The sequence below is a fragment of the Meleagris gallopavo genome, chromosome 7, assembly GCF_000146605.3.
Source record: "Meleagris gallopavo isolate NT-WF06-2002-E0010 breed Aviagen turkey brand Nicholas breeding stock chromosome 7, Turkey_5.1, whole genome shotgun sequence".
Classification (NCBI taxonomy): domain Eukaryota; kingdom Metazoa; phylum Chordata; class Aves; order Galliformes; family Phasianidae; genus Meleagris; species Meleagris gallopavo.
Genome location: NC_015017.2, coordinates 28,351,540 through 28,364,285, shown reverse-complemented (window position 1 = coordinate 28,364,285; position 12,746 = coordinate 28,351,540). Strand labels below are relative to the sequence as shown.

The 12,746-nt window shown below is 41.5% G+C and overlaps 1 protein-coding gene across 10 annotated transcripts in view; it reads right to left on the bottom strand.

The window, feature by feature from the left end:
* The window catches only part of PKP4 (plakophilin 4), a 46,657-nt gene that overhangs the window by 29,526 nt on the left and 4,385 nt on the right, over positions 1 to 12,746 (bottom strand). For 3 of the 10 annotated variants that reach the window (XM_031554252.1, XM_010713955.3, XM_010713957.3), the window contains exons 1-2: positions 8,121 to 8,236; positions 4,026 to 4,163 (exon numbers count right to left, since the gene is read on the bottom strand). The exons of 3 other annotated variants lie outside the window; for them this stretch is intronic. Coding sequence is in view for 3 of the 7 variants with exons in the window: in XM_010713951.3 (XP_010712253.2) it covers positions 8,121 to 8,233 (113 nt within the window). In the remaining 4 variants the exon portion in view is untranslated. Of the gene's footprint in view, positions 1 to 4,025; positions 4,164 to 8,120; positions 8,237 to 12,746 lie in introns of those variants that run through there. 4 more of the 10 variants (XM_010713951.3, XM_003207760.4, XM_010713952.3 and 1 more) reach the window with 2 other exon arrangements.

Here is a 12,746-nt window from a genome sequence, read left to right as displayed (position 1 = left end):
TGCACAACTATCTTTACAGACAAATGCTAAATTCATCCATTGGATACTTTCTTCTTTTTAAACAAAAAACACTGCTCCCTCGCTCTAGATAATGATTATCAAACTTTGGGTGTTACACCACTTTGCAATGACTGTAAGACAGTATTTTCCAAACAAAAAGCTGTTTAGAAGAAAATATGAGCACCTCCATCAGACTTCATGATGCCTACGTATCAGCAGGCAACGGGGCTGTTGGATAAGACACATCTATTTCTGCATTATTTGTTGTACTTTTCTACCAGCGCTACCAACTATAAACAATACTTGAGCACAGCAACTTGAACAATACTGGATATGTACTTTGCACTATAAAGACAAAGAACATTCTCTGGAGACAATGCTGTTGTGAATGGAAGTGCGAAACTTGCAGTTAGGAGCTCCAGAACTCAGCATCCACAAAGATGAACAAATCCAAACTCCTCGCCAATCGGGATAAGCAACAGATTCATACAAATATCAACCTGTGGGCATAACGAGGATAACTTACACAACCAACAACCACCTTCCCCAAAGTTCAGCTCTGTGTCGATGTGAGCTGTGCTATCCCACCTGCTGATGCCCAGGGGAAGTGCTTTATTTGCAGGGCTGTAAGCCTACTGCCTGGCCAGAGCTGCCAGCCAACACTTCGTGTCTGTTCACACAGAATGCTCTAGCTGTCCTTCATCTGCCATGTGAAATACCTACATCAGGAGCACACTCATAAGTAGTATGAGGGCTTAAAGCTGCGTATAACTAAATTCCTGGTAGAGGCAGATGAAAAAAAATGTATACGTTGAATTCTATAAACTGTAATAAACATTACTAGTAATGAGTAATCAAAAAATAAGTATAATGAGATTTTGTAGTTTTGATTCTTTTGTTGATAGCACAAGTTCTCAGTAACATTTTAACAAAGGATACTCTTTCAAGATGGTTTTTCAGCTCCAGCTTTTCTACAGGCACCTTCTTGCCTTCACCAACACGCCAGCGCTGCGCCCGCTCTGCTGTACCACAGCCACCTCACACCTCACGTGCAACCCAGCAGCTCTGCCACCAGCGTGTCGAGAGCAAGTGGCACTACGAGCTGCTGGGAGGGTTTTCAGCTGATAAAGGCAAGCCTCTCGTGCTCTGGGTAGGAATTTAGAAGGCCTTATCTGGAGCACTGCACCCAAATCTGGCCACCAACTGGAAAGTGCTGCTATTCCAGTTTGAATCCTGAAGCCGAGCGCTGCCCACGCCAGCCCGGCCCCGCACACAGCACTGCACAGCCAGGACGCGGCCTCGGCCAGCCTCATTTAGCTAAGTGGTGTGCAGGTGGCTGCTCACAGGAGAACAGCCCAGCTTCACAGCCCAATCAGGACTGCAGAACACAGTAGGTGTTCACATACGCAGCTCGAGTCAATATTAATTCATTGCTCTTCAATTTACCACAGAGCAGCTCATCGCTAAACCACAGTTTTACATATTTGAAAATTAGAAATCAAATTATATAACAAGCAAAATTCCTCCATTTCATGGGCATTCAAAACTCTGACAGACCTCCAAAAATGCTTATGGTCTGTGTAAGCAGACAACAAACATATCACACCAGAGCTGTAACAAGAAAATTACCCCGTTATCTGTTTTTCTGGGTAAACAGAACATCAAAGCAAAGTTTCAAGAGAAGAAAAAGAAAACAAAACAGAATTAAAAAAACCTAAGAACAATGCAGTTCCTGAATTGCTCCAGTTATCAGAAAAGAAAAAAATGTAATTAAAAAAAAAACAAGAAACCACATCCATTCAATTAGAAGATAAAGGAAACAGAACACCAGGTAAGAGCCGAGCGAATCCTCAGAACCACCTCCGAGGGGATGGAACAGCTTCCCAGCCACCGAGCTGCCCCTCAGCTGGGACTGACGGACGTGGTGCTTGGATGGCCCTGGCTGCTGGCCGGGCTTCTGCCGAATGGTAAAACACCCCCAGCCCTGCTGAAAGCAGCTCTTTTTCCAGTGCCACTTTTAAAGGAGCTGCAGTACTGAACGTGCTGGATATTTGAGTTTCAGTTAGTTACCTGAACCCAATTAGGAACACACACTCAAGTGTCTGTGATAGGAGCAGGCCAAGACAGCTTTTGGGAAAGACCGGCCTGCCTCTTCAACCTGCCCAGGCTGGTCAGCTGCGGTCGGAGCAGACAGCGAGCAGCAAGCCTATCAGTTTGCTCCCATGTTTCAAAGCCTCTGACAAAGCCTATGGCACAGTTATGTGTCTAGTCATGAGAAATAAAAAAATCCGTGAGATTAGAAAAACTTACTTTTTACATTTTAATGACAAAAATTATCTGTAGAAGAGTCCCAGAATTTATTCTGGCTGCAGAGTATAAGAACCTCTATGTAGAGTACTGAAATCTGGAGATGATATTACTTTATTCAACACCCGGGAATAATTCAAGTGGGTAACTGAACTTTGTAGGCAAAGAAGGGAATCTTTTGACCATCTCATACACAACAGAGGTTTTATGCCCACCTTAAACACTAACAAAATGCCTACAAGCATGATTATTGTATTTTCATGCCCAGAACAACCTAAAAACCTGAAGTCCTACGTGTAGCAAGGAAGAAACTGCAGAAGTAGAAGGGCAGTGGAAATTTCTGTCCACTCAAAAAAGTAACTTGGAAGTAAGTTTCAAAGAAAACATGAAAAATCTTGAAAAATTGCTGATGCTGTTACAGAAGCAAATGGTTCCATTCTTGTTATTCTTTCTACTTGGGAAATGGAATATAGAAAAAATGGATTCATTTCCTGAGACAGCTCTGAAGTAAGGGCATTTCAGAGGGTAATCAGTTGGTACTGACAGAGCAGGAGATGGTGACATTGTTTTGCCACCAGGAGAACAAACAAGGCTAACAGTCCACTCTGATGTTCGGGAAACGATGTCACGATATCATTACAGTCCAAGGAGTTATAAAATGAAAAATCCTTATTTTTCTATGCAATTATTTATAATATAGAAGACAGAAACCCTACTGCTAGATAAAAGAAGATTTATAATACCTTAATGAGAACTACAAAGTCTGAGGAATGTGCTCAAAATGTGCCACGAAATGTGGGGAATCATACACGCAAGCAATTTCAAATACATCCATCAAATACGTCAGGCTTTACGAAGGCCGTACCCACGCACACGCAGTGTCTGCACGGAGGGCTGTGCTCAGCAGTGAGCAGTGCTGTCAGCACACGCCGCTTGCTGCACATCGCCGAGCGCCCCGGGCACGGGACCGGCGCCCGGCTGGAAGCGTGGCAGCAGCACCGCTCCTGGGGGGCACGAGCTCCCAGCACGGCGTGACGGGGCACCACCTGGCAAGCAGAAACCACCTGCTCTACTGACACTGCCTGTAAGCATCCTGCCACTCCGTGAGAACCGATGTCTGAGCACGAAAGCGCAGTGTGCAGTCTCTCAGAAAATGATCAGTGTTCAATTAGAGAGTGCAAAACTCTACAGAATCGCTTTGGAATATTTCTACTATTGCAGAGAGCTCACACTGTGCTTTAATTGGTATTGGAAAAAAGGGATTATATACAGAAAGCAGAGAAAATAAACCATCCTGAAAGCTGTAAATAGATAGTTTCAAGAAGTCAGAAGACATCAAGTAAGCACAGTGTTGCTCACACGTGATTTATTCAGTTTATTTAGTACTTGAAGTGTTCATTTCTGACCATTAAGCACACTGCCAAAAGGGCCTGGATTCTTTAAATGACCAAGCCTAGTGTGCCTTTTATGGCACTTTTTTTTTAAGCATTCAATGCAAGCTGCTATAATGAGTCTAATACTTTACAATTAAATTAATAACTATGAGCCTTTTGGTTCCTCAAACCACACAATTTTCAAGAGCTACACATGATGACTCATGAAAAGAGGGAGAGGAATCGACCCTGAGAGTCACACAGCAAAGTCCCACCTGAGAGGTCAGGCAATGCATTTTACAAAGAGAGTCTGACTTCTGCCCCTTGACACACACTGATATCTACCTGCATCAGCACGTACTCCAGCACACCTGGCAGCCCAGGACTGAGTCCGACTGAATCAGTAACGCTACAGACGGAAAGTTAGCTGCAGTGCTGTATTATATGGGAGGCTGAACATCACAGTGGCTTCTTCAGAGAAACCTGTGCATGTTATAACACGACACAAAAAAAAATAAGAAGATAAAACTGAAACTTTGTATTGTTTTTCCCACTCTGTCATTTCCAATTTCGTTGTATATAATGCATTAAAAACGTTTAATACTTACATGCAACTCTAATCCCCATGTATTCCTTCAGTCTCTTAAGATGTTGCAAAACATATAGGATGGCATGAAATATCTTACAAAGGCTGAGCAAAATACCCATTTATAAATATAATTATGGGATAAAATCATTTTAACAGGCAAGTAATCCACAAGTACACAAAAATAAAAACATTTTTTAATTCAGGGCTGCAGATGATCTAATTCTTGCTCCTCTACCCATCACATTGCAGTTCCTTAGTATGTGCAGATCTGTTGCTGCTGTCAGCATTCACGCCCCTCTTAAGAGAGTGAGACACTCAGCTATGGCTGTGTGAGGCTGGCACCTAGACTGTAGTTATCTGGCAGGTAGGCAACAGTCTAACAAACCTAAACTGCAAACTACCATTTGTTTGCTTCCCTTTGTTCACGTGTAATAAAGCAACAAACATATTTCTGAAGGACTAACAGAACGAACCGTGCTTTTGCAACAGCAGTCCTGGGTGAGCTCACAGCGTTACAGTCTCATCCCTGAGCCAACCCGCAGGGTGGATGTAGGCATGGACGTGCGAATGGTGCCTACTTCTGCACGGAGTGTGCTCTGTCCTGTGGAGCTGTACTTCCCCATTACCACAGCTGTTACAATGACTTCCATTGAGCTGGTACTCCTGCAACAGGCTGATGAGCTGTTCAGAGGGATGACTTGAAGCGTAGAACACCTTAAAGCCCGAGCTGCAACAACCAGATGGGCTCAGAAGTAACCACGACTGGGGGACAGCATCTGTTTTGCAAGCTGCTCTGTCCCCAGGCCAACATAGTGTTGCAGGGATCCAGTTTAGAAGCAAGAACATCAGAGACACTGCCACACAACTGAGGTGAACACAGCCTCCAGTTGGATGTCTGACATGAAACGCTCCCAGCCGCTTTAACCGCATTAAAGAAGATTAAAGCACTATCTCTGAAACAAAGTGTTACTGATTTCCTCGGGGGAAGAAAAACTGAACAAATGGTAAAAACAAGGCAGCATATACATCTTTCATTTATTTATTTTTAGATAAGCGCATACTGGAAAACTATTGGCTAGATGGAATATTATTTTGCTGTGTAAGTGCTCAACGTCAGTGTGGGTCTTTGAGCAGGCTGTCAGCCATTCCCACTTGCTCTTTCAACTAAGTACTCAGTTTCCAAGCTTTCTTATGCTTCAGGTGCCCTCTTCATATTTACTTGTCACCTTGTCAGCCTTAGCAAGATATTTACATCACTTACTTTGAGGAAACACACCGATATTTTTTTAAGATATAAATTTTGCCATTACATTTTCACCTGCTTTGAAACTCCTCCAAACTACTGTTTTACCTTAATTCTTTTGAACACTAACTCTACCAGAAGCAGCTGGTCATCAAGAAATGAAAGAATCTGATTCAAATACAGAATTTTTCTTTCTGGGACTAGATTCAGATGACATAAGACAATTTAAAAAAGGTAGAACAGCAGTCAGAATACAAGGGTGCTTGCAAAAACATATGTATATGAACATACAGATGTGCTTTTTTATACGAATATAATTCATCCTTATTTTAGAATGTCTATGTTTTCTACAGTCATTAACAACATTTTACGGACCTGAAAACAAGTGCTTGCAGAGCTTATGGAGACCCTCAAGCATACTCACACAAAAGTATATAACAAACCAATTTATGCACTAATATTTTCTCCCCCTAAACTCTCATCAACTTTTTCATATAAGTAGACACAGCTTAGCTATAAAGAAAGGAACTAAGAACTAATGATTGTATACCAAACCGTAACAACCATCGTGGTAAATGACAGAGGTATAGATCACAGGATCATTCGAGTCAGAAGGGGCCCTAAAGGACACGTAGCCCAGCTCCCTTGCGCTGAACAGGGAGGCTCACAGGTAGATCAGGAGCTCAGAGCCTGGTCCAGCCTGACTTTGAATGTCTGCAGGGATGGGGCACCCACCACCTCTCTGGGCAGTCTGTGCCAATGCCTCAGTGCACTTATTGTAAAAAATGTCCTCTTTGTATCCAATCCCAATCTCCCCTCCTTTAGTCTGAAACCATTTCCCCTCGTCCTGTCACAGCAGACCCTGCTGAAGAGTCTGTCCCCTTCCTTCTTACAGCCCCTTTAGGTACTGCAGGGCTGCTCTCAGCTCACCTCACAGCCTTCCTGTCTCCATGCTGAACAGCCCCAGCTCTCAGGCTGTCCTCGTAGGGATTTTTGTGGCCCTGCTCTGGTCGCTCTCCAACAGCTCCGTGTCTCTCCTGTACTGAGGACTCCACATCTGGATGCAGTGCTCCAGGTGAGGTCTCACAGCGCAGAGCAGAAGTGCAGGATCCCCTCGCTGACCTTTGATGCAGCCCAGGATCAGGTTGGCCTTCTGGGTCACAAGGGCACAGTGCTGGCTCATGTCTAGCTTTCCACCCACCAGTACCCCGGCTCCTTTTGGGCAGAGCTGCGCTCAATCCCTGCATTCCCCAGCTTGTATTGGTAGGGGCTGCTGTCTCAACTCAGGTGCAAGATCCTGCACTTGGATTTGTGGAAGCACATGAGGTTCACCTGGGCCCACTACTCAGGCCTGTCTAAGTCATACCTGTATGGTATTCAACTCTGTGTACATCTCAGTAATTGTACATAATTTTAAAAACTGCACAAACATCTCACTCATATTTATGTAGTGCTCTTTGCTCTCCGAATTCTCTAGACTGGGGCATAGAAAACATTTTCCTTGTATACTACTCACTAAGATTCACTGAAATTGGACCTTCTGACATTCACAACTAATTAACAACAAAGGCTTTTTATTTTTTCTTCTGTAGGATTTTTTTTTTTAATTAAGCTTTCAAAACAAAATCTGAACAATAACTAGAGGAAAGATGGACAAGCAGGAAGGGTATAAAGCAGGAGTCTTGTCCAAAGAATATTTTTGAGTACTTTGAAGTTTCTCAAATAGAAACTCTCATGCCAGGAACAATACTGTCAAATGAAACGTAAGCTAAATGCTATGATGAAGTAAAACAGTTGTGTTGGCTGGTGCAAAGGATTATTTATTTATTGCAAATAATCATGCCCACTTTCTTAAGGTTTTGTAGGAATAACTTTTCATTTGATTTGTGAAAATATTTGTTATGATCCCAGAAGGAAACACTGTATAATGATACCTGAGTTTACTGCTGAAAAAATATAGAAACAAAGTTATCTAGAAAAAAATTATAGTGTTCAGAGCAAATCTGCTATGCATATGTCAAAATGAAGCTTGCTATCTTCAAATGAGGTATAACTGCTTCATAAGAAAATGAAGTTTGCTAAGAAATTGGAAATAAATAAAGCAGCATACTCATTATAGCTGAAATATTAAACACTTTGCTAAAGTTATTGTCATTACACATTAAATGTATTAGGCATGTTTCTCACTGCCAAAAATGGGCTAACAAGAATGTTACAGCAAGGTATTTCCTGAGAGGAAGGAACAAGAGGAAGGAAAGGATTTCAGAAGAGCTGGATGAAACCAAGTAACTAATTCAGGAAAAACAAACTGCTTTGAACTAGCACTGTTAGTGCTAATATTTACAAATCTACTGCATTTCTCTTTGGCTGAATCTTAAAAACAAATTTCAACGCACTTAAAGAGAAATTAAGGCTTTATATTTATGTAATCAACGACTAGGTCTTTTTGAACTGTCTCATAACTCATAACTCATAATAGCAAATCTATACTTTTGTACTTAAGATATTAATGGAAGTGAACAGCTGATAGTGGAAATACACGGATACAGGACATAAGAGGCCCTTTAACTTATGGGATGTATGAAAGTGAAGTCATTGGGACTTGTACCTTGTGCTGGCGATACTTGGTGATTCTGCTCCAAGCCTACATCTTTCTAGCTGATTAGCCACAATTTGCCTTTCCACTTCCAGTTCTCTGGTAAGTCTTTGAAATTGGAGTTCCTGAAATTTCAAAAGAAAAGCATTCTTGATGTTAAAAAATGGGTATGGATTAATTCTGAAAAATAATGAGTTTCATCACAGTCACGTTACTTCTTTGGAGTCTTCCTCAGTGGAACTACTAGATGAAAGTGGGAATTTAATGGTTCTTAAAATCAGTGATTCATGCAAACATTAATCATCTGCTACAAAAAGACACACGTTTAAGCATTTATGGATTTTTTCCTTCCAGAACTAAAATGTTTGGTATCTGCTTATGTTGTCAATTTAAGGAATTTGGTGCCTACAAAGTCTTCAGTTTTGTTTAAAACAGAGTTGCACTGGAAAACACTGCATTCTATCCTTTTCACTTGCAAAGCTTCAAATCCTAAGCTACATTACCTTCTGACTTCTTATTCAAAATTTCAAAGCCTGTTAGTTGAAATTGGTTGAGATAGAGATGTGCTATTTTGTTCAGCTTTTGTTATATTTCTTGGTCAAAGGTACCAAAACTCAGCCTTCATAAAAGCCAGAACAGTTTTATTTTGCAACGTTGTGCTCCCAGAAAGACATGGGAAATACAAGCAGCTGCTCAGAATCTTTTTGTGTTGATGAAACCAGGAAGTACTGCTTTATAAACATGATACTCTGAAATCTATGCTGCCATCAAGGGGTATTAGGGAAGCTTTACTCCACTGTTAGGGTTTGCTAATTACAGATAAGGATTCTATCAGAGTAACCCTTATTATTTTTCATGATCATATTCTCCATTCCCTGAACGTTATATGAACTGTTGAATACTATTTAAATTAGATGAACATCACTATTTTATGCTTTGATAAGTATTGAAAATCACTGAAATATGAAATACAAGTATTCCTTTAATTTTAAAAAGTGAATTACTAACAAGCTTTTCCTGATAAATGCGTATCACATAATTATATTACATATTAGTTGCTAGCCTTGCCATACCAGAGGAGTCACTTTCACTCATGGGTTATAATTAATGCAAACAATTCTTCCACACCTTACATCACACAGAACGAGGCTTAAACACTTTATTTTCCTTAGTGGTCCCTGAGGAGCTCTCTATTTTTTGCTGCTTGTGCATCTGTTGAGTAAGACCAGGCGTGGCTCAGCAATGCATATATGGCTCCCATCTCCAGCCCCAGAGGCAAAGAGCTCAGAGTGCAGGAATGGATACCACGAAAGCAGGACACATCCTGCGGGACTTGGGATATGGTTTCTTCTGACTTCTGCAATGAGATCGCCTTCATGAAAGCTCCAAATACAAGGTTAATTAGCACTGATTTCTTCAGGAAGCCACCTGAAGGCTATGCTGCTCAACACAACAATTTAAAGAAAAAGAAGTCTCCTTCTGAAGGTGTGACTTGAGTGCTGTGCAACAAACAGGCTGGTTAAAGATACACCGAGAACCCAGTGCCCCTCCCAGCAGGAACACATCACTGCAGACCGTTTCAAACGCTTCTCAGTAACCAAAGTGAACAAACACATCCCCACACTGTAAATATTGGCTGGCAAAGCTCATTGCCTCCAGCACGCAGAGCTCACCCACTGCTGCCACGAGACACAGCACTGCTCACAGAACAAGTCTGCACTTTGCTGCTGCTGCTCTACTCCGGCAGTTGCGACAGAGCAGAATACTCTCTTCAATAATCAGACAGGATGAGCATCCTCACGGACTTGACACGCCTCCCCTCTCCTAATCAAATATTAACAAAGGAATACTTGAACATTCACAACATTCCTAAAACTTAAAAACATTACACAAGAAAACACTGAGATGGATTTCAGAGAGCCTGAGAAACTGCAGTCTTACAGTGCAACATACTGCCGAGCTGAAAGCAGAGGTCTAACTGGATGGCAATGGTCAAACCCAACTTCAGGTCACTATTGGAAGCAAAAACATACCTTGCTTTGTTAATCAGGGTGACATTTCGGAACCTTGAAATGGCTTCGGGTTGATTTGGGCTCAGATAAACAAAATAACCATTAAAAAAAAACCCACCTGGCCTTCCCTAAACCCAGGCATCCAATCTTTTTCCATGTCACAAAGCATTTTGATTTCAAAATAGTTCCATACTTACAGTAAAAATCATTTACCTTTCCCTGAAAACAAATACACAAACCACGGGGGTAGGGGAAGCAGATGCACCCTAACCTGGGATTTTCCTAAAATCTCTTCTGAACAGAACTCAGAAGCAAAGTCCTTGTAATCCCATGACCTGATGCAAAAAGTATCATAAATGTGACAACATGTGGACCACAGCAAATCTTACTGGGAAGGAAGGATGCACTACCAGAAAGGTCGTACAGCGTGCAGTGGCACTGAATAGCACAGACCCAGTCTTCAGAGTCTGATCCCAGGCCCCAGCCTGCTGCAATTCCATGTGATACCAAAGAGGGACACATGCAGCCTGTCAGCTCTTTTGGGCAGTCTGAGTTTTGGAGAGAAAACATAAAAGAGTGTATTAAACAACAAAGCCAAAGAAATTTATACGTGACAATTTACTGTCCAGTCCTAATACAGATGAAACATACCTAAAAGCCAATTCACCAACCCATCATCAGTTAGTGGAAAATGCCCAGATTTACAATAAATGTAAATCCTGTGGTTCCAATGAAGTAATAAAGTTTACATTGAAACAAGGATGCTGACTTCTGTCTCTTCTTTACTTCGCTATTTGTGACTGTAGTTATTAGGTCTTAAAGGAACTAAAGGGACTGGGGCTGTTTCATATCACTTGCATTGCCCCTACTCTTAAGCTTGATTAACCACCATTTATCCTTCATTTTAGACCTCAAGGTCAGTTTCATAAGAATAAACAAGAAGAATACACAAAACCAAAAAGCTTTTGCAATTATTATTTTAAATGCAAGTCATATACTGATAACAACAAACTAGGGAGAAGGGGGAAATACTCTGAAAAGAACAGTACTCTGAAAGAACACCTACCAATACTGTGTGCCTATCAGTAATACACTATTTGTTGCAGGAAACTATTTGAATTTGTTTCTCTAGCCAGCTGCTCTAAAAGGAGTGGGAGAGCTGGCAACACAAGGTGCTGCTGGCCTAGACCAAAGTCAGAATCAACTAATTTTTATAGCACTGGCTTGCGACAAGATGACAGGAGTCAAGTAAAATAAAGAATATGCTTGTTTTTGTTTGTAGAACATCTATGTGGCAAGGGAATACTAGAATTATACACGCAGATGATAGCATAGACTTCCATACTGTATGAAAGAGTAACCAAATCTTCTGAACCACATCCATTATAATGCATTGATCAGAGCTATCTTTTTCTCCCAAAATTGAAGAAAGTACCGATTCTGTTAGTATCAGTAATATCTGCTAGCAGTAACTACTCAGTCACTTTATAAAACCAAAAAAAAAAAGCTATCTTTTTAGTGACTTTTCAGGGAGAGGAAGCATTCACGTGGTTCAAGAAACATACTACGGAAAGACAATCACTGACTGCAGGCAGGCAAGCTTCCAGAACTCTGTAACTTTCCTCTTGGAGGCAGAAGGCAAACCTTGCATGGGGTGCTGATATTGTAGTGTATACCATAGCAGACCAAAAACAGAGCTAGGAGCTCTGCTGCCAAGCAGTAATCGTTCTGCAGTGATACTGCAATCTCTCACACAAGTCACTTTACAGTCTTTGCTGCCAGAAACCACAGATGAGACAATTTCTACCAATCCTGAAAACACACTACTGTCTTCATTTGAGAGATGAGTTCCTCTTAGAAGCTTGTGGCTCCCTGCCAACCAAAAAGAAACTGTGAACACATGCTGCTTGCTATTAAAACAAATACTTGAAAACAGGTAAGTAATGGGAATGTAATTTGTTTGACTGACATAAAGACCTCATTCTCTTATTGCTAGCTTTGGACAATAAGAGATTTAGAAGCAGTTGTGTAATTACATGATAATACTGTGTAGCAGAGATATGATGACCTTATTTTCATTCAGCAGGAACTTTTCTCCTTCAGTACTATGGATAAGAATGAGGAGTCAAGATTCATAATGTTGAAAAATAAAAAGAACCTTTTTCCCCACTCCTCCTGTTGTGATTTGAGACCTCTGGCAAAATACAGGTAACTTAGAGCTTTATTTGAAGGGTGGGAAGTCCAATTGGCTAACTGAAGGCTTTCCAGAGACATGCAAGAATCAGCAGCGGTAGCACAAAGACAACACTTGTACTCATGTAGCCCTACTCATCAGACCAGGATGAGGCACTTGGAATGTCAGAGATACGATGCTCTTGATGCCACTGGGAGATGCATCTTGTAGCATCCTTCTACCAGTTCTGAATGGTACCTGAAACAAGCTGTGGCAGAATACAGGGCCAGGATGGGATGCCATGTCGAGCTGCAGTAGCGTTGTGATATGCTAAGCTGGTTAAATTGCCAAATGTCAGCTGAGCCTCTTTCAGTAGTTTGAGTCGATACAAACAGCCGGCAACCTACGGAAACACAGCCAGGGTTTGAAAGGAATGCTTCTACCCAGCAGTTA